The following is a 26,546-nucleotide window of genomic DNA, read 5'->3' as shown; positions in this document are numbered from 1 at the left end:
ACATATTTTAGTATATTTTAATTTTAATAGGTAAAGAGTCCGCCAATGAATAATCAGCCAATTAATATTCGTTCTTATTAAAATACATTATACGATGTATTGAAAGTAAATTTTCCTTTCAATTTCAATGCCAACAACAAAATACCGCTTTGTGTTGTCAGTCGGTCGAAACGTGCACTGCCGTCTAAGCACTTTTAAACGATATACAACACTGCAGAACATCATCATAATATTGTGCCGTTTTGCATTTGCTCAATTTTTAGCTAAATTCGACAACAAAATAGACAAGTACACATAGGAAAATCGGTGACATGCTGCTAATGATGGTAAAGTAAAAAGCAAACTCAACCGCTTGGTCAAAATGCCACAAATTCAATGCATGGCAAAGACGAGAAACAAAAACAAATATTGACATAACACGTCAACGTTTGCGGCGAAGAATTTGTCAACGACAACAACAAAAGAGACTAAAATAAAAAGAAAGAAACAACATCCACGGGCGGCCGCAAGCCATAATTGATAGTTAATCAACAATAAAGAGCTGGCAGCGAACGAGAAGCATGTGTTATGGCCACAGCTCAGCACAATTTAACAGAAGCTGCGATAACAGCAGCGGCAACAGCAGCCACAACAACAACAGCAGGCGCTTTAACAGCGGCAGCAACAGCAAAGACAACAACAACAACGAAGGACAGCTGGCAGAGCTGTTACTATTGCACTCGGGAGCACTTCAAGAGCGTCAACGAGTTTGTCGGGTGAGTGAAATGACATTCTAACCATATGCTGCACTTACTCAGCTCCCCCCTCTCTCACTCTTAGTCATCTGCGCTCGCGTCATTGCACGCGTGAAGGTGGCTCCTTTGTTTGCCGCTATGGCTTCAATGGCGTCTGCGCCTCACTGCCCTTGGACGGCGTCTCGGATCGCGACTATGACGCCCATGTGGCCAAGTACCATGTGAATCAGCAGACGCGTGAACTGCCGCCGGAGTGGGGCGTCTATTCGGCGGCACAGAATCTGCCGGCTGTGCTCAACGATCCGCAGCGTGGCAAGCAGAGTAATCTCTTTACCAAAAAGTGGGGCGAGCACTTTGTGGAGCGCAGTCAGGTGCCGCACACGGCGCGACTGCCGGACATAACGCATGCAGACTTTGCCGTCTATTTGGGCAGCATTGGGAAGCGTTATCGCTGGCACGAGCGACGACAACAACAACAGCAGCAGCAACAGTTGCCGACAACAGGGACACCGACAACACCGGAGCATTTGAGTGCGGTGCCAGTGCCGGAGATCTTTCTGAAGTCACAGCTGCAGCTGCATCATGCCAGCACCTTTGCCCAAGTGTTTCCCAACTACATGCAGAAGGTGAACGACACGACGACGACAGTGCAATGCCAACAAACTGGTCGCCAGCTGCAAGAGCAACTCTCGCACTATCTGGACATTGTGGAGGTGAAGATTGCACAGCAGGTGGCACAAAAATCCGCTGCCTTCTTTCATGCCATGACCACACAGCATGCGATCTTGGCTGAAATGCAACAGGCGGCGGAGCAAGTGCATCAATTGCGCTCGGCACTCGCCCAGCTCCATGGCAGCGCTGTTGTCGACAGCTTTCGCGTGATGCGATATGCTCAGCGTAGGCAGCACTGCCACAACACGCTGGACAAGCTGCGACTGATGGCGACGGTGCACAAGACGCAGCCGATGTTGCAGCTGCTGCTGGGCACACAGGATTATGTGGCTGCCTTGGATTTGATAAGCACCACGCAGGAGATACTCGCTGCGGAGCTGTTGGGTGTGCATTGCTTCAAGCATCTGCCCATGCAGCTGGGCGAGATGGAGAAGTTGATTGACAAGATGTTGACCACCGAATTCGAACGATATGCGGCCAACGATTTGAATAGGCCGCTCTTGGAAGCACAGCTGGAGACGGACAGCGTGTGCGCCGAGGAGGACAAACTGGTGGCCATTGTGATGGGTCTGCTGCGCAAGCAGAACTTTGGCTTTGTCTCGAGCTATCAGCAGGAGGCGATTGCCACCATACGCGCCATCATCAAGCAGCTGCTGATCGAGCTGCTCTCGCGTGGCGACAACGAAATCTGTTTGACCGGAGCCGGTGAGCAATCGCTGGACTTGACGCTGTCCGAATGGCTGGCGATGTTGCAACGTGCCAGCGGAGCCTTGGGCGCTGTCCTCGAACGCATCAAGGCGGTGGTATCGATCATGCAACAGACTGCCGATGCAGCAGCCGGTGGAAGTTGTCCCCATGAGCATGCTGTGAACTTGATTGATTCGGAGGCATTTCTAAGTGCGGCGCATCATGAGCAGCTGAGTGCGCAGCTGCAACAGCTGCTGCAGGCTGTGTGCCACTATTGCCATGAGCGTTGTGCCAACATTGTGGCGCCACAGAGCCTGGAGCGCTGCACCGTGAGCGAGCAGGAGCTGCAGCAATTGGCGCAGGTGGTGGAGGAGTTTGGAGAGACAACGCTGGCGATTTGTGGAGCACCAAGTGTGCCGCTGCAGTTGGCATTGAAGGTGCAGGCGTCGCGTTACGCACAACGCTTCCATGCGGAGCACAAGCAAAAGCTGGCGCTGCTGTTGGACCAGGAGCGTTGGCGCCAAGTCGATATTCCACACGAGTTCCAGCGCATCATCGATCGCATGACCGCTGGCGACTATGCCAAGCAGTCGCCGCTGGACAGCACATCGCTAGTCAATGGCAATGGCAATGGCAGTGGGAATGGTAATCCTGTGCTGCTGCTGGAGGGCAAGCAACCGTTTGCCTTGGTCAGCGTCGCGCTGCTGCTCATCCAGATGCTGTACGAGTACGGAGGCAGCGCACAGCGGCTGCCACTCCTCGCAAGCTATCATGCCCGGAATGTGGTGGACTTGTTGCGTTGTTTCAACTCGCGGAGCTGCCAGCTCATCATTGGAGCGGGCGCAATGCGTGTGGCCGGATTGAAGACCATCACGAGCACCAATCTGGCCCTCGTATCGCGTGCTCTGCAACTTGTGCTCTTCTTGCTGCCGCGTCTGCGGGAACACTTTGAGAACATGAGCGGGTATGAGGCCATCGAACGGGATTACCAGGGACACATCAAGGAGATTGAGCACAAGATCCATGGTATTGTGTCCGAGCGTCTGGTTGCCCAGCTGGAGGCGTGGGATGCGAGGCCGCCGATTCCATCGCAAACATTTCGACTCATCTCGCGGCATTTGGTCAAGTTGCATGAGGCAATTGCTGGCGTCCTGCCCGAGGCGCAGATCCATGAGATCTACGGCGTTGTGCATCGCAACTTCAAGGACAAGTTGCGGGAACAGTTGCTCAAGCTGAACATCTACAACAATGGTGGACCACAGCATGGCGTCGTCACCTCGGAGCTGACTTTCTATATGGAAACGTTGCGCACGTTGAAGGCGCTGCCAGCGTCGCAGTTGGACGATGGCATCTTGGAGCACATTTGGCTCTATTGAGCACGCGGTATTATTCCCCCTATATCTACATACCTATATTGCATTTGGATTTCCAAAATCTTCATCGCAATCATCACACTATCGTCTCTTGTCTCTGTTGTCTCCCGTCCTTCACGCATGTTTATTTTTTTTCGTGTGTAGTATCCTTGTTTTTATTTATCTAAGCATCTAATTTGTACTTTTTGCAATTGTATATTATATTATTATGCAAACACACTCGAGGTCATTCTTTTGTGTTGCACTGCATTAACTTTTAAGCGGCAAAGTCGTTAAAGACAACAAATATTAATAATAAAAGGCGACTGCATAACTAATACAATCGATGGCAAGCTGTTTCAATTTTCTGGGTCGAATATGCATTGGGGAAATGAGAAGATTTTTTTTAAATTTTAATTTCTATTTTCGTTAATCTGTAGAATAATTCTGTCAGTAAAATGCAGCTTAATATTTATTGATACATTTTACAATCGAGGAGAATGTCTTCAATACTTATTGGATTAATGGATTGCCTTCAAAGATTTTGTAATACATTTAAAAATCGATTGGAAGCTCTTAAATCTTTCTTGGTTTCAAAGATTTCAACTTATAATCTAAAATTTAAGATCCTTTATATTCTCCAATATAAAAATTGTGATCCCTAGAACATTTTGAATTCATACTTTCAATATTTTCCGTAAAGAATCGTAATATTCTCATTTCGAAAGATTTAGTTAGGTTGCATTTTATTTTATTTTGTTATTATGAAAACATACTCTTTCTACACCTAACGATCACTTTTAGAATTGATGGATAGCAAATGCACATTTCTTAGTTATTTAATTCATGAGGTTTATAATGCAAGAGATACGCTCTACAAATTGAATTCGATAAACATTAAATCCGGTTTTAGATATTTTGTAGATCCAAATAAACCGATTATTGCTTCGAATTTATTTAATATTTCGTTCTTTATTAAGGCAGCAGTAAAACTAGTTCAGTTACTATCTCTAGATTTATTTGGTCTTAAGAATTCTAAAGGTAATCTGATCTTGAAATTTTCAATTGAATTACATTTATCAATATTTATTGATTGAAATTGATCTATTCAGAATTATTTTAATGTTCAGAGGGTTTTTTTTTTATTGAAAGATTAAAGACAACTCTTTTTTTAATTGATAAAATAAGTGTTCTGAGTATTCTTCTAATTAAAGATTCTATTTTATTTGAATTACGAATTCATTAACTTCCAAGATCAGGTTGCATTTCATTACAGCACAATATTATAATTGGTCTCATAAATAACTATAAGTGTTGCTTATCGAAAATATAAAGATTCACTTTTAGTTCATTGACATAATTATTATTATCGTGCACGCATGACATTTATCATTTTGTTAACAAAGGCAACCGTTAAATTAATAACTACACACTTATGCGACTTATATTCTAAGCTATCCCTGAAGTTTTTGCATATCGAAAGACAGTTTTTAAGAGAGGAACAAAGAAGTAAAATTAATATAATTCACGCACATTTAGTAATGGCTAACAATTGAAAAATAAACTTAACTGAATTTAAAATGTAAAACTAAAGTCTTATGGCTACATTAAAATAGATCAAAATCGTCCTCAAATATAGCTGGCAAAGGCGGTGCAGCATCGTCCAATAAATCAGGCGAAATGTCTTCGAAATCATTATTATATTCTAGCTCCAGATCATCATCCGGATACAGAGGTATTTCATGATCATCATTTACAAAATCTTTTTCAAATGCTGGTGAATAGTTAAGTAATTTTTCGATGAGATCTTCGCTCAACAATGGTTCAGGCTCCTGCCAATTAAACGAGGCGGCTACAAAAGAATTTTTAGATATTAGTTGAACACATATCGCATAAATAAAGCGGATGAAGAAATAAATTCGATTTTTGTATTAGTTTAATCTTAAGATGAAAGTTAACTCTTAACTCCTCACTAAGTTAACTTTTGAGGTGAAAAATTAGATTCATTCAGTTTCAATTACAAGTTAATTTTGAACTATATGTTAACTATTAAAATAACAAATTAAACTTTATTGTGTATCATTTTCAGTTGACTTGAATCTCTTTAGATAATGTTGAAGTAAATCATTAGATCCAGTTTCATCTACAACTTAACTTATCTATAACTTAACGTTAATGTGAATCAAAAGATTTGATTCTCCCTTTCAGTAATAATTGAACTATTTCTAAACTAACTTTTCAAGAGATTTGCTTCACGTTTCACCTATAATTTAACTTTGCAGGCGATTTGCTCGGTGCTTTATCTACTATACAGGGTAATTTTTATCGTGAAATTCATTTTTCGATTTGCTTAAAAAAAATAAATATTACAACTAGAAAATTAAACTCACGCTGATGACAATTGTTTAGACATTTTGAGCTGGGAAAGTCCATAAAATCGAACAGATCAAAATCGACATTCTCCTCCTTCTTCTCAGCCACAATCTCCTGACCATTCGACTCGCATTCGACTTCGTTAAAAGGAGGCGAATCCTTTGTGATTTGCTTTCGCATTTGTTTTTGCAGCGTTTCCTTGCAAAGCGACAATTTTGGGGCGCAGCTCTTTCGCCATATTTGATTGTTATTGTTGCTTTTAAATGGCGTGACGTTTGGTTTGTTGTTGTTTATCACATTGTCCAGCGAGCTGAGCACATTCTTCTTGCCCGATTGCAGCAGTGCATTGTTGTTGCCCAGCAACGATGTCTGCTTAGTTTTTCTGTTCGATCTTGGGAAAACTACGCGCCAAAAATGTTTAAGAAACAAAATTCGCATTTGTATTTGCATTTGCATTTGACACTCGTTTTTTTGTATTACTTACCGTTAACTCCGGCGTTTTCGTTGTCCAGCCAAATTTGCGCCATGACGTTAAATGTTTTTAAATTACTTTCACTCGTTTATTTTTATATTTGTTTCGTAAATTTCAATAATTTCTACAATGGCAAATGCCAAGCTACTCAAATTCAATTGTTCAATTTCACAGGGTTGACTGAATGCTGCTGTGTGACCAGCCGAAGTAAGGCATTATTTATATAAAAAAAATATTACTCCAAGCACTTATCTGTATTATAGTGTTACATTTAAAAATTGATTAATGAGCGTGGTGTGGACTATAACAATAAATAATAGAGCAATAATATTAAAATATTAGAAGTAATCTCAATCAATTAGACAAAAGCAACTGGTTTATAGCAATCAGCTTTTGCGTGTGTACATACAATTAACATGGCAATAGGAAATTTACAGAACATGCACGCAAAACAACAGTCAGCAACGACGCTGTTAAGCGGAGAGCAGAATCTGTAAGTTTAACAGAGGGTGAGGGTAAACGTGTTGTTTGCATGTTTCTCTCTTGAGTCCAAAAAAAACCTTTGAGCGTGTCGGACGTGTGTCGGTTCGGAAGAATTTTCGAAAGAACTGCCGTGGGTGACTCGTCGTTGCGTCGCGTGTTTTGTGCTTGTGTTGGTTTTCCAAATTCATATAAAAAGCTTATTAAATACAACAAAAATAATAATAATAATAATATGCTAATGCAACGCTGTGTGCTTGCGACTCCATAATAATAACCGAAAGCAACAGCCGGAGAGCGTGAGTGCCAATTGCAAGACAAAATGGCTGCATTTCAACGCATTTAATGCGCGCACAAAAACACCAACAACAACAACACACAAGAGAACAACGTACACAAAGCATAAGCAAACATGTAAGTATGCAAGTGTGTGTATTCGTGTACATGTATGTGAATGCTCTTCAGCGGGTATATGAAAGAAGAGAATGAGAAACGCGGCATAACAAAGTTTAATTAGCACTAGTGAAACTGTGAAATGCAAATGAAATTTCGAATAAATACTAGAATCACACCTAATAAATGCAATTAAAAATGTTTGTTTATAACGGCTGCTGTTAATCATGCCCATGTGTGTGTGTGTGTGTGTGGTTGTGTGTGTTGTTTTCTTGTTTATTTGGTTGGTCTCTGCGACAATAACAAAATACAAGCGCACTCATTGAAATTCTATGCAATTTCAACGAGTTTGCGCTCTCGTTCAATGCTCTCTCACTTCTTTCGTATGAGTCTCTCCCAATGCTGCGCGCGCGCGCTCTGTTTGTGAATTTGAGTGAATTCTCTGTTATGTGTTGAGTGTTTATTTATGTTCATGTTTCAGTGTTTTGCACTCGTTGCTAATTTCTTAATATGTGTCGCGAAGGGAGAGCGGGGAGGCTAATGTGTGTACTGCTTTTGTTGAGCTCGTTCCTAATTATAAAATATTTAAACCATTATTATTTCAAGTACAACAAAAATGCTCAACGCTTATTCGCTCTCTCTCTCTCCCTCGCTTTCGTACTACACCATAAGCTAAAGTCTGGAGACCAACAAGAACGGCAACAACAATAACACACACAAGCAACAGCTGCTGCATTCTCAACACTCCGTTTACGTCTTTCTTTTATCGCTTCTTCTTCCAGCCCCAGCAGCAACAACAACAACTACTGTTACAAAGCAAAAACAAAATCATCAACAGAAACTCCAACAACAACACCATTTTAAGTTGTGAGTTTTGAGTGAGTTTTATAATTTGGTTTTATTTCGATTTTTTTCATTTCAATTATGTTTTCCACGCGCGCGAAATAATAAAAATAAAGAAGAGCAGTAAAAAGTAATGCATAAAAATCGTAAATCATATTACGTAGATTTATAGTGTACGTGACGGGTGTAAAAATAAAATCAAATAAAAAATAATACCTAAAAAAAAGAAAAAGAAAATCGTAAAATATCAAATAGTGGCAAGTCGTGCGTGCAAAAAAAAATTAAAAAAAGAGCGTGTAAAATTTAATGGTGCGAATTTGGTAAATTATGAAAGCCATGTCTTAGGTGCAAAATATAGTTGCAATCAGTAGTCGGGTAGTCGGGATTAATCGAAAAAAAAGAAAACAACAACCACTCTAATAATCTAATAAATCCACTGCCAAAAAGCCTAAATCAACAAAACAAAAAACAACAGCTACAGTTAAAGCTAAAGGAAAGAGCTTTTACTTTGAGGATTTTAAGCATTTCGACACGTTGGATTCCATTTGGATATAATGTCATCAACATGTGGATTAAATATGGTTTTCATGTCGATCATTTTCATTATCATCGTAAATGGTGAGTACACAATTATTGCATTTAATTTATAGATTAAATCTTTAATTAAATTCACATGGATTAGCATCTAACAGCGGAAGGTCAAACCTATTGATTAACGTATTTTAATCGATCACATTAGCTCCCTCTAACGATCACAGAAAAATAAAAGCTTAGCAAAAACTTGTCTTCTAAAGATTTCACAACAGAAATGGCAGCAGACTGTTGTTGTGTGACTGTGACTCATTCTACAAAGTGTTGATTCAACTCGAATTTCGAAGAGTTTCAGTTTCATGCCGGGTGCGGAGAGTCGACCGAATTAGTTGGAGCTTATACATAAATGTATTGCGCATACATGAGCAATAAAATGTGTATATATTAGATAACGATCTGCGGGTATTTGTGCTTGAATATTAAGAGGCAACAACTGGTTCTTTCTTATGCTACTTAGTTGAGACCTTGACACCTGCGGGCTAACAAAACGAAGTCATTGTTCCACCTCAAAGGCGTGTTTAGAGTCTCTGAACTTTTATTGTAGAGTATTTAGTGAAGTTGTGATTAAATCAACGTTCGTTTGATTCTTGACCATGTTTAATAGAAGTTAACTTATCTTACACAGAAATAAAAACGCGAATAACGAAGTCAAACGTTTTTAAAAAGTGTATTAAAAATACAAATTATTACAAAATTATAAAAATTATATAAAAATCGGGAAAAGTTAACTTCAAATAATTATAATATAAAATCAATTTCAAATTTTAATAGTACAAAAAAATTAAAAAATTAGATATGAAGACAATATTTTCTTTGACGATTTATGTCCTTGGGTTTCTAAGTTATCGATAGTTGGAAAACTATCGTTATTTTGAATACAAACTATCGAATGCTTTCAATGTTTTCCCTAAACGTAAATCATTCTAATAATTTTCATTTAAGGCAAATTTAATTCAATGAGTCTACCCAAAATGAAGCATATGAGTAGCCAGCTTACTTCTCTTCCCCCCAAATAGCCCATAAAGCTCCCCGAATAAATGAAATCCCTCCTCATAAATCTCTTCTGCCCTTTACACACACACACTCACACACACAAAAGCGATTAAATGCAGTCGCTAAGAAGCGACGCCAAAAGAAGAAAAGCGAACAAAGAACAATGGCAAATAATTAGGAAAGTGGGTACTAAAATTATAAGAGTACCAAAGCGAGGCCGCCCCTCTCCACATTGCCCCTCACTTCACCACACAAAATGCCTCCCTCTTCCCCCAGTTCACCCCCTTATCACAGCAACGCCTCTGCACAGTGTGCGTAATTATTTTTGTTGTACTCGCGTTGCTTTTATGAAAATGTTAACTTAATTTCTGCATGATTGAGCATTTATTTCAATGTTATTGTCTATGGGTCTCGGGCATTTGTGATGTCCTCCGTTCTACCCATGTTTTGTTATTGTTGTTCATTTTGAATTGTTGTGGGTTGTGCTTGCTTTCAAGTGCTCGCTTTTAGAGGGAGGAACAACAATAAAGATATTTCTGTGTGCGTGTGTGTAAATGTCCATTTATAAATAGAGATCCTTTAAGCTTGTTTTATATCCAACAAGCGAAGTTCCTAGAAACACAAAATAGATTTGTTTTCATAAAAAGATGTTGAAAGTAAATAAATACAATACTAAATTTTGAATTCCAATCATTAATTTGAATTAAATAAAAAATTGATAAATGATAAAACGTTAAATACATTATAAGTTTTCATATTTATATCAAGAATATAAATAAATGAATATTTATAATTTGTAAATGAAATATATATAAATACCTGAATTTTACCATATAGAATAACTAAAGTAATTCATTAGGTAAACCGAGAGACTGTTTTGCCATCAATTAAGCAACAAATTGAAATGTTCAACAGTTTGAACTTAATTAAACGGAAAAGCACTTTGAATATTCCTTCGAAAAAGTCAAAAGGAACCCTTTTCACTGTGCTCCAAATACGAGTATATCCCCCAAGTCACCATATAGAAGAACCTTACAACAGCCCCAAAATACTAAATAAATTATGTAGTGCGGCAATTAAAAGCCACTTCCCTTAATTTGTTGGCCAAGCATTACAAAATACGGGCGGGCAACTGCCAACTAACATACATACAAACAAACATACAATACAACAGCTACAACTACTCAGCTAATTAGCAGTGTGAAGCAAAAACAACAAATGAGAAGAAAGGAGAGGAGAGGAGAACAACGACAACAACGACAACCTTTGTAAACCATGTAAAAACCGGTTAATCCACTCGTTGCCGGCTAATCTAAAAAAGCAAAAGAAAATTTCGCATTGTGGACGAAATGTGTGCTCTGTTTGTTTTATTTTGAGTCGAATCAAGCGAAAGGTCAACGTCTTGAATATCGGCGACTATAAGTGTGTACTTATATGTGTGTACATATGTATGTTTGTATGTTGCATGGGCAGCGCCAATAATCTCAAAAGCATACCATATGAAAAACATGCTGAGCAACAGATACAGATACAGATACAGATACATATACAAATACAGATACAGATACAAAGTAGACAGCGTCCGGCAGTCATCTCTCTGTTGCTCTATCTGTCCCTTTCCCTCTGGAGCTGCTGTCTCTTTGGCTCTCACGCTCCGCTTATCTGGCATCTGCCTTCGACTACGACTTCAACTTCGCATTCGCCTTCGCCTACGTCTGTGTCTCGCATCTTGACCAAGTGACCACAACGGAAGCGCAACAAATACAACACGTAAATACAGCAAGAGCAACAGTTTCAGATACCGAGACTCTCTGCGATACTAAGCGCAAATACTCGTTTAACTTATCAGACTGCTTCCACTTCTTGCTGGCACTTTGTAAACTCGTCTTGTTTTTCTCCATCTTCATCTCTATCTCTATCTTCATCGCTTCTCTCCGCTTCTTTTCGTTTGTATTTTTATTCGGTTTTGTTTTTGTCATTGAGTTCTCAGTTAAACTTTCTTATGCACAGCATGAATCATTCAAGTTGCAAGTTGACTTGGTGACTCTTCAAAGACTTTTAAGATGCGTAATACCAGAAGAAGTTTTCAATCTCAATCTCGATTGAAATCATTCCATTAAACGTGTGCAATAAAATTGAATGCAAGCCTTTTTTAAGATGAGCACAAATATGTATAAATAAATGAGTGCAATAAATGTTTGTGTAAAAACCCGAATAAATTTGTTACCTTGTTTTTCCTGCTCAGTTTTCTTTGCAACTTTATTTTTAATTTCAACGAATTTTAAACAACCTTTTACTTTTTGCAATTTGGCAAATGTTTTCAATGAAAAGTAAGCAACGCTAAATCTATTGTGACAGCATTGAATAAACGACAAGGGGGACATAGATTGAAAAGATTAAGGTTATTTATGACAACTATAACAAAGGTAAACGCACTAAGAAAAATTCATGTATGAAAAAAGAATAAATAATTCATGCATATAATACGATTGACAATAGTTTAATCATCTAATTCATTCAATAAATCACAAAGTTCAGACAGTTTATTGTCCCATTATTCCTGTGAAATGCATCTGGCAATATGTTATATATTTCACAATGGAGTTGAAAAAGAGCAATTGTGGTATTGAGCATTAAATTATTGCATTTTTTATAAATAAATGTGCAAATGATGTGATTTGTAATTATTGTTGTCATTTGAATAAATTAAAGGCAAGAAAAAAAGTGTTTATACAAATCACATGCAATTTTTTCAAGACGTAATAATTGTGTTTGTGTTTGAATAATGCAAAATCAAAACAACATGTATTTTAAATTACTAATTACTTAAAGTAATACTCGTGATTTGCATCTAAATACCGACTGTAATTTGATGTATGATATCATTAGCCAAGTAATTAAAGTTAAAATGACAATAAATGACTTGAGAGTTCTAGGCTTAAAATTGATGTAATTTAGTGTAGATTTTGTATTTTGTAATGTATGGTATATTTTGAATGTACTACAGAATTAGGTATATTTTTTTAAAATATTTTTTTGGTATTTTAAAATACCAAAAAATGCAGTAGGTATCTCACAGTCTTGGTATACCAAATATAGTCTTTGGTATATTTCAGTATTTTTGGTATATTTTGGTATATTTGGCATATTTTTTTAGAATGTGGTTTTACTGAAAATATGTAGTAGGTCGAACATCGATATATTAAATACAGTATTCGGTGTATTTCAGTACTTTTTGGTTTTTTAATTTGGTATATTTTTTTAGAATATGGTTTTATTTAAAACGGTTTGTAGGTATTTTACAATCGAGCATCGATATACCATATATAGCCTTTCGTATATTTCAGTATTTTTTTAGTATTTTAATTTGGTATATTTTTTAGAATGTGGTTTTATTTAAAACAGTTTGTAGGTATCTCACAATCGAGCACACTTAGCTGTAGCTTTCTTACTTGTTCAATTTTAAAGTTGACTAATATTAGTATGCTAGATTAATTTGTAAAGAATTGCTTATAAAGCGTGAAGAATTACTCAATGAATTACTCAAAGGGTATAATTATTGTCATAACAATTACGAGTATCTACAAGTTGCGAGGTTTTCCCCTCAGTTCAATGTTAACTTGAAATAAGTGTAGAAACATTGGCGATTCGTCATGCAAGCAAAAGTCCATACACTAATTGACTTATATACACATACACACATACGACAGACTTATTCACAACCACACACACATACATTCTAAAACGTATCCAATTATTGAGCTGGCATTCTGATTGTGGCAAACCACAAGGGAAATTTTGAAGCTCAGCTGCCACTGCTTAATATTTTTATTTGATAAGCAGCTGTCGGCTGCCGTTTAGCAAAGCTACATGCTACATATGTACATATGTATGTGCTTGTATATAAATAAATTCTTATATATATATATAGAGAATAATATAGGAATATGAGAATGCGATATGGTGCTGGAGCAATTTGTCATAAATCATACAATGGGGGAGCGGAGCGGAGTACAAATGAAGACAATGGCAATCGCCTCACAGTTCAGTTGTAAGACAAAGAGACCAACTCTCTTTCACTCTCTGCCCCCCAACAGTATCGAGAGTTTTGCTTGTTTCTTCTTGGTTTTATTTGCAGTACGTGTCAAGTGCAACAAACAAACAAACAAACAAACTGGCGAAACTTACAAACAAAGCTCACACTGTCACTGGCACACGCCCCATTTTCTAGCCCCATTTTTTCGATTTCCACGTATGATTGACTGCTGTTGCTGTTGCTGCTGCTCTGGCCCAATATCCCGAGCTATTTGTATTGTATCTGACAGATACATATATGCGCATCTATCTAGCTGCAAATGTGTAACAGTCAGCACTCGAAATGCAATGCTAGTTGACATGTATTGTCCTCCACCTGACACATATACCCACACACTCACACACGCATAGATATCGCCATATATTTCTTTCAGTTATCTGCGAAATACTTTGCTGATAAATCCTTTAAGCTGCCTGCATGTGTCAAGCGCAAGGGTTCTTCACAATTGATGAGTAGCTTTAATAAAAGGGCGTGACTTGTTGTAAATAGCACTCTGCCACGCCCCCGCAGCGGACGCTGAGAGGTGGGGTAGGGAAGGGGGGCAGCCTACACGTGTGCGTCGTTACCGTGACAGGTAACATCGTGTGTGGGGGAGAACGCGACATAACCGTCAGTTGCTCGCAAATTGCAATATTTCTGTGTGATCCCCCTACGAAAAAAAAACCAAATTTGAAATGTGATATTTTCATTTTATTGTTTGTCGTTTATGCAGGGGGAGAAATGTCAGCCAGCATAAAAAGGGGCAACTTTTGCGTTGCTTTGGTTATCCTGGCAATTGTATTTGAATTAAGTGCCATCGGATGCGTAACTGTGGTTACACAGACTCAGCCTCAGGAGTGTCTAATGCGTGGAGTGGATGTAATAAACAGTCAACATTTTATGGTGGATGGCTCAAAAGTAACAGCAATTGACAGCCAAATTTATTACACATATTTTCGTTTCTCCATTTTTTGTCATTGGGTTGATTCGAGAGACACTTCCATGAGCAAACATTAAATATATTACAAAATATTGCAAAAGCAAATGATGTGTAATATATTTTATGGACTTGCTTTAATAAAAGCTTTTCCCAATCAAGACATTATAAATTTTCATATTTGACATCCAAATTGCCTCAGAGGTAAACACAATGAATTATTTGGCTCAATTCGATGGCAGCGTGGGAACTGTGGCAAAAAGGTTTACACTTTGATCAGATTACACAATCAGCTAAGAGACACACTCACTGCATATGTGTGTGAGTCTGCTAAATTATACTGTATATGTAATTCAATAAGGAAACCCAAGTTGCCAACTAAAAATGCGCCTAAATTAGCTTTTATGTGCAAATTATGCCGCCTCATTATGCCAAATGACCGAAATAACAATCAAAGTGCCTCACATACAACAGCGCAGAGTTTCTCTCTTTCACATAGACAAACACACACAAACACACAAAGGGGGAAATAAAAAAATTTAATTAAATTATTAAAGCAACGCGCGGTAAGCCACAGACAGGCAGATAAACAAATAAACAAACCAAGACGGCAAACAAACAGAAAGGCAGACAGACAAAGGCATAAAACTTTGGTTAGAATGCGAAATGAAATGCAGAGAGAGAGAACGAGGATAGCAAAGCAAAGCAAAAGGGAATAGAAGGGCAGGCCGAAAAAGGAACAAATAATGAAAGTCAAGTCGAGTTACGAGCCAAAACACAAACAAACATTGGACATCGTGAGGCTGCAGATACATTATGCACAGACTCTTAGATGCGTGGAATGGTGTTGGAAGCGCTCAAAAAATACGACGAGTATCTGTTACAAACGGGTCTGATCGACTTTAATATACGCTCTACTTAGAATATCTTTAATATTTGATTAATTTCGAATACACTCCAACTTGGCAGGGTATCAAAATGAAGCAGGCATATTATCAACTCTACAGAATTTGGCACTCAAGTGCAGACAGCTGTTCAGCGACATTCATTTAACACAACAACACACGGGCAAATTATGTGCATTCATTTTCTTGCCACTCACCGATACATTTTCTTGGCCAAAAGATACACAACAACACACCCGCATCAAAGGTGTGTGTGTATGCGATAGCAGTCAACACATCTTTTGTACTTCAGCTGGGAGAGAACGAGACAGAGAGAGCACATTAATAAATGCATTTCATTTTCATTTTAAGCAAACTGGCGCCAAATAGTTTCACGTGCAGTCAGCAAAACTTTTGCCCATCAACAAATACTAAGAAAAAAAAATTACTTTTCAATGTATCTTTCAGTTTGTTGTGTATCTTTAGCTTTGGGACCAAGGCAGCGCATACACTACAATAATGAGAGTATATGAAACTTTTGGAGCATCAATATAGTCTTATAAAAGTTTTTATTCTTCTTCGCAAATATGCATAACTTTCGCTGTAAATCTATTTTGAATGTGACTCAAGAAAAAGCTTTGCAAAAATGTGTGTTTTCTTTTTTTTTTGGTTTAAAAGGGAATACAAAAGTCGTGTTTGATTTGTTTATAACATCTTTGCTGTGCTCTTTGCACGCAATTTCGCTGCTGTTGGCTGCCACTTCATTGTTCTTCTGTCCGATGCTTTCATCTTTATGCGTTTTCCCACTTTTCTGTCTGTCTCGCAATTTTCTTATTCTTCGGGGTTATGCTTGCCGGAAGAAGAAGAAGAAGGGTAGCAAACATGGCCAGAATACAGCTCTATATATCTTGCGGAGCGGTTTAAGGGGGCCTTTTGGCATTTTGCTTTTATTTTTATTGTGTCTGCTGCTGCTGTTGCTACTGTTTCTGCTGCTTGCTGTTGATGTCGCTGAGCTGAGCTGAGTTGAACTGAACTGAACTGAGGAGACGTCGACTTTTTGTGCTGCGCGCTTTTTTGGGCATTGTGTGTGTGTATGTGTGTGCGTGGCTGTGGTTGCGTTTCTTGTCTGCAGCTGTGTGTGCCAAAGTTTATTTTCATTAGTTTTAATGCTGCTCATTATGCTTATAGTCGTTGTCAGAGAGAGAGAGAGAGAGAGGAGGGCTGGCAGTCTAGCGATGTCTCGGTGTCTCTAACAAACAGTTGCTGTATCTGTAGCTGAATCGGTGTTTCTGTATCTGGCGACGCGACGCTTTTTTTTCTTGCTTTAGGACTCATTGTGTGCACACCACGCAAACTGATTGCTGTTAATAATTGTTGTTGTTGTTTTTATTATACCCATACCCATGAATGAATGAATGAATGACAATATATCGACAGTCTTGCGGTTTGAGTGCTGAAATATTTGGATATTCCTATGAATGTTGGTCTCTGATAAGGTATCGAATTAAATTTCCAGCGAAAGTCAAGCAATATAAAAATTCAAATAAAATATGATATGCTCAATATATGTGGGAAGCAAAATTATATTTTGGTTATCGAATAATCCAAGGAAAACTGAAGGAATGTCCCCTTGAGTTGTTCTTTGTATAAAGAAAACGGACGTACGAAAAAAAAATAATTCAGTAAAGCAAAGGAACTTTCTCAGTTCTTTTTTGATCTACATATATATCGTTCCTAATCACTTGTGAATCACTTTTGTGTCATACAAATTTAAAGTAAATATCTAATCACATTTTTAAAACTAAATAGAATTTCCTACGAAAATAAAAGTAAAAGTAAAAACGAAAAATCAAAATTATGAACGAAATCCAGCGAGATGAGCTCAATTGAACGATGAATGAAATCGAACAATAAGCGAAATTAAACGAATTATAACATAGACTGATGAACAATCTTGGGAACAAAGTTGAACGAAAGAAAACGAGCGAATTAGTTCACTGATCTAAAATAATCGAATAAACTTATTCCGTTAATTGAACGACGTTTAATTAAAAATGTTTATAAATGTTGAAATTCCAGAGAACTGCAAAATTTACTATTTTCCTGATTTATTCATACATTGTATTTGTATACCTGAAGGTTATTGTCTTATCAATTCTCGCATCGAGAAAGGCTATCGCCTTTGATGGGTTTTTAAAAATCTTGAACCCTTTACAAGTTTCTAATGATTTCATTTTAAGCTAATTAATTTCTTGTTATGTCTTGCTATTAATCAGTTTCTAATCTCTTCCCTTCCTTGCCCATTAGCCATGCCAAGTTGCGTGCTCCTCAATTTAACAAAATTATGCCCCATGCTCCAAAAATATTTCATTTTTGCGCCGAGTCTATAGCAACAGTGTTAAGACCCCTGCGCCTCCCCCTGCGGGGTCATTAATCGAAATGAGAGCGAGGCAACGTTCACCCCGACTAAAAATGTTCACTTGATTTGCATAAAATTGATTAACGAGACGCAATCAAGCGCGGGAAACCCTAAAAAGGGTTAAAGATAGTGAAATTTATTAAGTTTCCTTTCCACAAAAGGAAATTCCATACACAGTTCAGCCGCCTCCCCCCTCCCTACACAAATACTTTTTAGGTTCTTCTTTTCCTTAAACTGATTAAATCAGCTGTTACGGCAAATTGAACACGATACACACAGTTCGAGTTCGAGTGAAATTTCATTCTTATGAAATTTCGGTCGGTTCTAGCATTTCTTTGACCAAGTTATAAATTTGTGGGGTGTTGAGTGTTAGGAATTGAAATGCGAACGGGTCCCATGTGTCATGGAGCACTCGTGTGTGGCTTAAATGCTCAGCACATTGCCAACGCATATGCGTTCCATGTGGCAAGGCCATGGAAACGCGAGCGCGGTCTTAATATTTTTGCTACCCTTCACAATGCGAGCTTTTTCCAATGCTGTTTGTTAACGTTGTTGTTGTTGTTGTTGCTGTTTGTCTGTGGTTTCGTATTTCCAGTTTGTTTTTTGGGGAAAATCCAAGTCAATGACAGAATCGCAACTGACGCAATGGTAATTAGTGGAATTACACAGTCAATGCGAAAATTCTACGCCCAAGCTGGGTATGCATTTGATTTTTCCACTCAAATTCCTCAAATGTACAATAATTTCATCATGATGAACTCATCGATTCTCTTTCTCAATCTACCTCCAAACAAATATTTTATATATTATATACAGGATATTTCATGGTCGAATACTCTTGAATGAAATAAACATTTCACTCCGCTTTTGTTTGAGTTCTTTACTGTCAACTATCGCGCTTATTGTACACATTTATTCATATTTATATATTTATGTTTACATTTCGCTGGGTTTTAAAATATTTTACATGTATGCATTTGATATTTGCATTCGTCTATCGACAGTCCAGTTTTTGCTTATTTGCTCAATATATATTTTCCACATTTTATTTTCTGGCGAAAAGTTTTTGATACTTTTTTGTTTATATATTGCATTAACAATCACATGTTGTTGGCTGCAGCCATTTGCTTATGCATTGCAAAAAATGCATGTGTGTATTTTTTTAGTGTAAACCATCCAAAAAAAAGTGCACTAAAATAAATATTTATGTGGGGCATTAAGCAAATTAAAAGTGTCTGTGCATCACATGACTAACTGGTCACATTATAAATTCAAACGAAAAAGTGTAAAGAGACCATATTAATTTCTGGCAAATATATAAAAAGTTATATTAACTTATTAAAGTTAGGGAATTCTAAAGAATTCGGTCAAGTTGGCAATGTCCACATTAAAATGTAAATACCCACAAATCGGATTTCAGGATTCTCTCTCGCATCTTCTTCTCTTGCACTCTTTCTATTTGAACTTTGAAAACAATACATTGGATCAGTCGACGGGGAAAAAATACGTAGAAATTGAATTAAATAGGCGCAGCAAAAAGAAAAGCGTAGAAAAACAATGCCATAAAAAGCAAGTACTTGCTCAAATGCAGCAGGGAAACCATTTTACTTTTTGCCTCTTTTGCTGTTGGATTTACGCTTTTCGCTTTTCGCTTTTCGTTTTTTTGTGTTTTTTGGTTTTTACCCATTCTGTGTAAAAGAGATTCAACATAAAATATTTGGTCAAAACGATTACCAAACAATTGTGGGCCAACGCCATAAAGTCAGACCAGAGGCACGCTTCAGTTCATTTAAATGTGATTTATGTGCCATGCAGGGGTCTCCAATCTGAGAACCCAACCGAATCGAATCGCACTGACTAACTCGACTTGACTTGACTGACATTTCCTGTAAAAGTGCGTGGCATCATCGTCATCATTATAATTATCCAGCGACACCATCTCCATCAACATTAACATAGAAATGTTTGCTACACATTCAGGTTTTAGTAACAAATTGTGCAACACCGACGATAATACTTGTTATGTAAGACTTGCTAAAGGTCAAGACACAGTTGGGTTAGTCGACAAATTGAAATTAAAATCTTATGCTTAAATTGAGTTTTTCAAACTAAAAATTCATCAAAGTTTATTTTCTTTGAGTAACCGATTTCCCTTGTTTTCGTTTCTAAGAAATTTTTTGATTTTTGACTTTCACTAAAAGATTTTTACCCAGCTTTTCAGGGTTCCGGTCAACATTATTCGCTTTTACATAGTTCATGACCCAAAATGTTAGTCAAGCCTAAAATTTATCATGAATCTGATTTGCTTGTGGCTATGATTTTCATTTTTCCGTTCTGCTTGAACGCATTGCCTTTAAAAATAAAAAACAAAAAAAAAACCATTTTGTCTGCTTATGCAGTAAGTCTCGTTTTGTTTTGTGTTAGCTCTTTTTTACCCTATACTTTAGAATTAAGAAACTACTCTGAGCTTTTTTATATAAATAATTTGTAATTAAGATTATTATAGGGTATCTCATAGTCAATAGATATGCTTAATGTTTTGTCAGCTGTGAGAAAAAATACTTTTTGTGTTTGCAGATTGATTATTGAATATAAAATTATCTGTAAATAATTTGCAATTAAGATTAATATAGGGTATCTTTTAGTCTTGTTTACAAGCTGTTTATTACCCTGTAGTGTATAATAAAGCTTTTCTGCTGAAAAGAAAAATACTTTTTTGATGTTTTCATATTGAATATTGAATATAAACATAGCCTATAATTATATTATATAAATAATTTGCAATTGAGATTAATATAGGGTATCCTTTAGTCAAAGATATGGCCCCTAATCGAGTTCAATATTTTTTGTGTGTCTTGTTCATAAGGCAATTATGTGCGTCTCTAGTCGCCTATCTGTCTGCCTTAGTCTGTCTGGGGCTTTGAGCATTTTGCCATCATGAAAACTTAATTGAATTATGCCTTTGTTTTCTGCAATATGAGAATGGAGCAACTCGTCGGCTCTTTCTATACGCTCGGCTCAAGTGAGCTCTTAAACAAAAAAAGAAAAAAAAAAGAAAAAATGTTTCACTGTGCCAGTCATGCTTATAATGGCATTTTGTTGATGTTGTTGGGTCACACAATTTCAAGTGACTGTTGATGATATATATACATGAATATGTGCAGTACATATATGCGTATTTATGTGGGCTATTTAGGGGTTAAATTGTGGGGTAGATTTCACACAAGTCCCAAAGGGGTTGTTCATGAATTATAATCCATTTTTCTGTGGTTTCTATATAGCGGAGAACAAAATGTTTGATGGCAAGTGTTGTTTATTGATAGATATCTGAAAATATTTCTATACATATTAAATTTAAGTTTAATTTAATTTATGGACACCAAAAGTAATACTCATAAGACTGCATTTTTGTTTTAAATGATTTTATATATTTATTGCTTATTCATTTATATTTTTGTTTGTGCTTCAATGCAATAGAGTGACAAGCTTTTTGGTTCTTACATCTGCCCTTTGAGCATCTTTCTAAATTTCATTGTCAAATTGGTCCCGCGGTGATAACAATAATAACATCAAGTTAACGTCTTGTGGAACCAACAAACACTTTGCACTGTTGTGCAATTTGTGAAACAATTCCGGAAAATGAAGTTTTATATTTATTTTGATTTGTATTGTGTGGGATTCGACCCACTGTGCGTTGCAAGGGCGACTGTGTATCAGCAACCTGCACTCGATGAACATTAACATTGCACGATGCACAAGCTTTAAACATTTATTACTTAATACAATTTAATTTCCACGCCATTTGTGCAATGTGCAATGTGTGGCTCGGTTGCCATTGTGGCAACGATGACAACAACAGCAACAACGTGCCACTGCCACTGCAACAACGCAGCTGCTCCAATGCGATACGCAGACCACAAATACAGCGACAGCATATACTATATATGTATAGAGTATATATGTATGTATGTATTTGTGTGTGTATTTTCCACATTATGTGCCACACATTTTAAAGTTGATTTTACCAGTCGACAGAGTTGACCAAATGGCCTGGAAGCAGCTACAACGCGCCACTGCACCGCCGCTTTTACGTGCAACAACCCCGTGCGGTGGTTGCAACGTAATTATGATACGTGATTATGGAATTCAACAATTATTATTAATGAAGATATGTGTATGTTCACGCATGCTTCTGCCAATTCGTGTAACGCACATCCAATTCATATTTTACGTTGTAAATTTTAATTAAACCAACGTCAGCATTGTCAGACATTGCGTATACGCAACGTTCGCTTTGCCATGGACGATTAGTTCACAATTGCATTGGAAATGAAGTGTGGCAAGCGTCTGACAGCTAGTGAGAAAATGTTGCCGTCGAATTTGCGTCTCGACTTCTAATTTAAATATGCGCAACCAAGTTTGAAGCAGTTAAGCCAAAAGTGAAATGATGTACGAAATTGTTTGTCTGCTCTGGAGCATTAAGTTGAATAACATGATGCGCGGTGTAAATGTCGCTAGCGAACAATGGGGTATATAGAGTTCGATAATTGAACTTGTTTATGTATTGAGAGAATAATTTGTTAAATAAATAATTAATTAGTATTTATTTTTTATTAGTTTAACGATTTCAGTTTTATCTTAACATTCCTCCACTAAAGAAATGTAACTTAAAAGCGATTTGTATGTTATTGGTATTTATAAAACTTCTTATATACTTTTTAATTTGTTGAATTTGTAATGTGCAAATGCACAGGGTATCATCAAATCGCATACTGTCTGCGCTGTCATGGAAAGCCTCACCAATTGTCATTTCTCTTGCTTAAATTTGTCTGCATATTTTCTAGAAAAGAAACTTGATTCAATTACTTAGCGATATGCACTTGGAAGCCAATGGTTTGAGGTAGCAGTAACAGCAGTTAAAATTAATGTTGGCTTGAGTGCATACGCTGGATTTACTAGTAATTTACTGCTCAGACAGTGACACACACACACACACACACACACACACACTCCACACACACTTGTACTCATAGAAACACACACCATGGCAACATTTGCATACCACTTTGACATTTTACTGCAGCTTTTGTATGCAGTTTGTCGGCATGGGTTTTTTCTCCCTCTCTTTCTGAAAAGGAAGAGAAAAAGGAGCGGGCAGGAAAGTTGAGGATTGGTCGCTGTGGTATCTGGATGGTGGTTGGGGGTTAATGTGCTCGCGGCTAAAATACTGGCAAGACAAAGAGATGTCGCCTCTGCTGACGTGCTTTCCTGGCCAGCCATTTGAAAATAGAAAAAAAAATCTAATGAATTAAAATCTGAAATGAATTAGTTTTTCAGCTACAGATTTTGTGGCCGTTGGCAGTTTGTTGAGTATTTGTGTGCTGGAGTTCAGAGCCAAGGAATGAGGTAGAAACACTGACATTCTTACTTATCTGTGTGAGTGTGTGTGTGTGCGTTATAAGAGGATCAAAGGAAAATGCATATGTGAAAGAAAACAGAGACAAAAGTTAAACAAATATAGGGATAGGTTTAGCTTAACTCAACCATTTCAGAACATTCATTAACTTTGTTAAATGTCTTACCTGATCGGCTTTTTAATAATATTAATGCAGATAAATTAACAAAAAGAATTTACTAAATAAATTCTGTTTATTATCTAATCGCATGTGTACTTTTACATCTTAAGCAAAGAAAACAAGCGTAGTAACTAGATAACAATTATAATGCGTTCCGTTTACTGTAAGCCACAAAACTATTGAATTGGTAACACCATAATAATTGCTTGTTAACAGCAATAATAATTTTGGTAAGTTACGATTGCCATATTTAACACTCTCGCAAATTGCAAATTGCACACAGGCGAAATAATCATTATCATTTCCCCTCCATAAACCATAAAACATTTAAAGTCAATTACTGGACTATGCATTAATTCGCATGAATGAATCACGCCCCCCTTTCAAGTAGGAGTTTCAGGAGTGTTGTGAAATGTTGCGTGTAGGCAAACTGATAAATAATAATAATGCATTTATATTTCTGCATGTAGCTAATAATTATAAATATTATTTAATGTTGATTTTACCAATGTTGCAACAAACATGAATAGCGATGAATTAAAATAATAAATGTATACAACGCAAAACAATTGAATTCAGTTCTGTGTTATTTTCTAAACATCCCTCGCCTGTTCGGTCAAATGTGTGCATAGCTTTGAATTGTTTTTGCAATTTGGCTTTTTGCAATTAAAGTGAAATTCTATTATGATTTCCTATTGTTGTGCATGAATCCCGCTGAATCTCGCCCTATCCCAAATCTGTGTATTATGCAAATGTGAATATAGCGTTAATTAGACGTGCAGACAAACAAATGAAACCCGAAAAACTGAAATGCCAACAGCAAATAAAAATAATAGTTAAACCAGCTGAAATAGACAAAAAAAAACCGAACAAATTTATGCAACATTTAAATACATTCATTTGCGAGTGAAAATTCATTCTTTTGGAAACAAAATAGTGTGTGTACAACAATTTTGTTTTCGGCGGAATTTTAATGAGGTTTCCAATTTGTTTAGTAGCCATGCTTATTAAGAAACTAGTAAAACAGTGAACGTTTTGAACTGCAAGTTTTATTATTAGAATAATTCTGGATTTGAAAATTAAAAATATAAATTTGTAGTATTTGTTCAAAATGCATATATTAGAGTTAAACAAGTAAGAAAGCTACAGTCAAGTTTGGTCGACTGAAAGCAAAACATTGCGGTATCCATTTTTAGATATACCAAATTAATATACCATAAAATAGTAAAAATATAATAAAGGCTATATTCGGTATATCGATATAGTAGTACATTCAAAATATATGATACGATAGAGTGAAAAATATAAGAGGACATGGCCATATACTCTTGGCTGATCATCCTGATCAAGAATATATATATTTCATAGGGTCGGAGATGCCTTCTTCTGCATTTTATATACAATAGATGCACAAAGTTATGATACCCTTCTCTTCTATGTGTAGCGGGTGTAAAAATACTCACGTCATTTGCTTAAAACTTGATTTACTTAAGAAATCCTATCAAAACTTTAGTTACAATTTTGTATTCAAGTGTAATAATATTTGCTTATATAAACTCGATTTAAGTACCTACTATATAAGAGGTGTTTTGAATGTATACATCAAGATTTTGTTTACTCCATAAAAACATACATAAATCTCCAAATCTTTATCTTGTAAGTATTTAAAAGAGAAAACTCATAGTTCTCACCATGGCTAAGCTAAGAAGTAAAAAGGGGGAAAAAAAGTGATGAAAAAATGTCAAGAAAAGAATCCGACGTTTTCGAACTTACAAAAAGGGCTAAAATTCTCCGTCTGCCGGCTGTGAATTTACCATTTTCACAGTTCCCACTGAGCTCTCTGACTTCTTAACGCTGGCACCCACAACTTTTTATGCCAGGAAGGAAACATTTTTCCCGGCTGCACTTTACTTGCTGAAGTGGTTTTTAATTTGAATACTTTGTGTGGGTGCCCAAAACTCTTGAGCCTTTTTGCGGGTGGAAGTTTTGAGCTTGAACCCAAGGTTTGACCTTTTTTATTTGCATATTTGTTTTGTTGTGAGCCGTTAACATTTAACAAAATATTAAAAAATACCAAAAATATTATTTATATAACTACTTATGAAATTAACTTGAAGTTCTCTTCTCATTCCATGTACTTTCAGGCTACGCAAAAGATATTTCCGGAGTTGAAAGAGGTAAGCAAAAGTTCTTAGATTCCGCCACATATAACGACTTTCGATTGGATACAACTACGATTTGAAAGTTAAAATACTGAATTATTTTCTCATAATTGATCTATTTCTTCTTTATTTCAAATGTATATGTTTTTAATTCACTAAAAAAACATAAATCTAATATTTTAGAAAAATCGATTTAGAAAAATAGATTAGATTTCTGTGAATTCATCCAGATTTTCTACTGATTAAAGAAACAGTTCTAATAGTAAATATATATTTTTTTTTTGTTATTAGTACTTTCGATAAAAACACTGCGAATAGCGATACTATTGTGCTGCCAATTTGCAATCTAATACAAAAAGTTTCGCAATGCTGCACCATATACAAATTTCACGTTGTCTGCCAAAAGTCCTCGACAGCAACAAAACAGCAACAACAACAATAAGCAACAGCTGTGCGGTATGCCTTGGTTTCGGTGTTTGGGGCATGCCATAAACTAGCCAAACGCCGAAAACCATCTAAATGCTGGCCGGAAAAACTCCATGTGCAGTTTTTACTGCACTCTTGGCCCATTCACACGCCGGCACTTACCGCGCTTAGGGTCCGGAGAGCGTTCCCCACTGTGCAATTTATTATACGTATGAACTGACAAAAGTTGTACAAAAAAAAGGGCAACACTGTGCACAGTGGAATTGTGAGAAAATATTTTTTACAAATTGTGTGTTAAAATAGATAAAAATAAAAATACTATAGACTTTAAAAAGTTGTTAAGCGGTTCAATGCAAACCACGTATTGGTCCCACTGTGCCTTTACATACTTTTTGGCATTGTGAGGAAATATTCTTTACAAACTATGGTTGTTTGTGTTGATTGATTGTCAAAATATATGATAATATATAATTATTA

General features: G+C 36.7%; 3 protein-coding genes and 1 long non-coding RNA gene across 6 annotated transcripts in view; 2 read left to right on the top strand and 2 right to left on the bottom strand.

Annotated features, from left to right (window-relative positions):
* The first annotated feature begins 193 nt into the window (after positions 1-193).
* Positions 194-3,795, top strand: LOC132793632 (vacuolar protein sorting-associated protein 54). The gene is made up of 2 exons (XM_060803646.1): positions 194-755; positions 820-3,795. Exons 1-2 carry the CDS (start codon positions 568-570, stop codon positions 3,467-3,469), a joined length of 2,838 nt encoding a protein of 945 aa, XP_060659629.1. The 5' UTR covers positions 194-567; the 3' UTR covers positions 3,470-3,795.
* Positions 3,796-4,786: 991 nt separating this feature from the next.
* Positions 4,787-6,483, bottom strand: LOC132793658 (uncharacterized). The gene is made up of 3 exons (XM_060803679.1): positions 6,303-6,483; positions 5,836-6,219; positions 4,787-5,297 (listed from the first exon to the last, which is right to left on the bottom strand). The coding sequence occupies exons 1-3, from the start codon at positions 6,343-6,345 to the stop codon at positions 5,053-5,055; spliced, it is 672 nt and encodes a 223-aa protein (XP_060659662.1). The 5' UTR covers positions 6,346-6,483; the 3' UTR covers positions 4,787-5,052.
* A 343-nt stretch (positions 6,484-6,826) lies between these two features.
* LOC132793610 (disintegrin and metalloproteinase domain-containing protein 10) overlaps positions 6,827-26,546 on the top strand; it is a 130,968-nt gene continuing 111,248 nt past the window's right edge. For all 3 annotated transcript variants that reach the window (XR_009633134.1, XM_060803609.1, XM_060803622.1), the window contains exons 1-3: positions 6,827-7,184; positions 7,946-8,624; positions 25,626-25,658. Coding sequence is in view for 2 of the 3 variants with exons in the window: in XM_060803609.1 (XP_060659592.1) it covers positions 8,561-8,624; positions 25,626-25,658 (97 nt within the window). In the remaining variant the exon portion in view is untranslated. The remainder of the gene's footprint in view (positions 7,185-7,945; positions 8,625-25,625; positions 25,659-26,546) is intronic.
* Positions 10,929-12,009, bottom strand: LOC132793679 (uncharacterized). Its single transcript, XR_009633142.1, has 2 exons — positions 11,818-12,009; positions 10,929-11,737 (listed from the first exon to the last, which is right to left on the bottom strand). It is a non-coding gene; the product is annotated as an uncharacterized LOC132793679 (long non-coding RNA).

This window comes from Drosophila nasuta, chromosome 2L (assembly GCF_023558535.2).
Source record: "Drosophila nasuta strain 15112-1781.00 chromosome 2L, ASM2355853v1, whole genome shotgun sequence".
NCBI lineage: Eukaryota > Metazoa > Arthropoda > Insecta > Diptera > Drosophilidae > Drosophila > Drosophila nasuta.
This window is presented reverse-complemented; position numbering and strand designations above follow the sequence as displayed.

Bases quoted from the DNA above. Each gene is read 5' to 3' on its own strand.
- LOC132793632 (XM_060803646.1), top strand. From the start codon at position 568: ATGGCCACAGCTCAGCACAATTTAACAGAAGCTGCGATAACAGCAGCG. The intron at 756-819 runs GTGAGTGAAATG...TCTCACTCTTAG, and splicing joins AGCGTCAACGAGTTTGTCGG to TCATCTGCGCTCGCGTCATT.
- LOC132793658 (XM_060803679.1), bottom strand. From the start codon at position 6,345: ATGGCGCAAATTTGGCTGGACAACGAAAACGCCGGAGTTAACG. The intron at 6,220-6,302 runs GTAAGTAATACA...TTTGGCGCGTAG, and splicing joins CGAAAACGCCGGAGTTAACG to TTTTCCCAAGATCGAACAGA. The intron at 5,298-5,835 runs GTGAGTTTAATT...ATTCTTTTGTAG, and splicing joins TCTAAACAATTGTCATCAGC to CCGCCTCGTTTAATTGGCAG.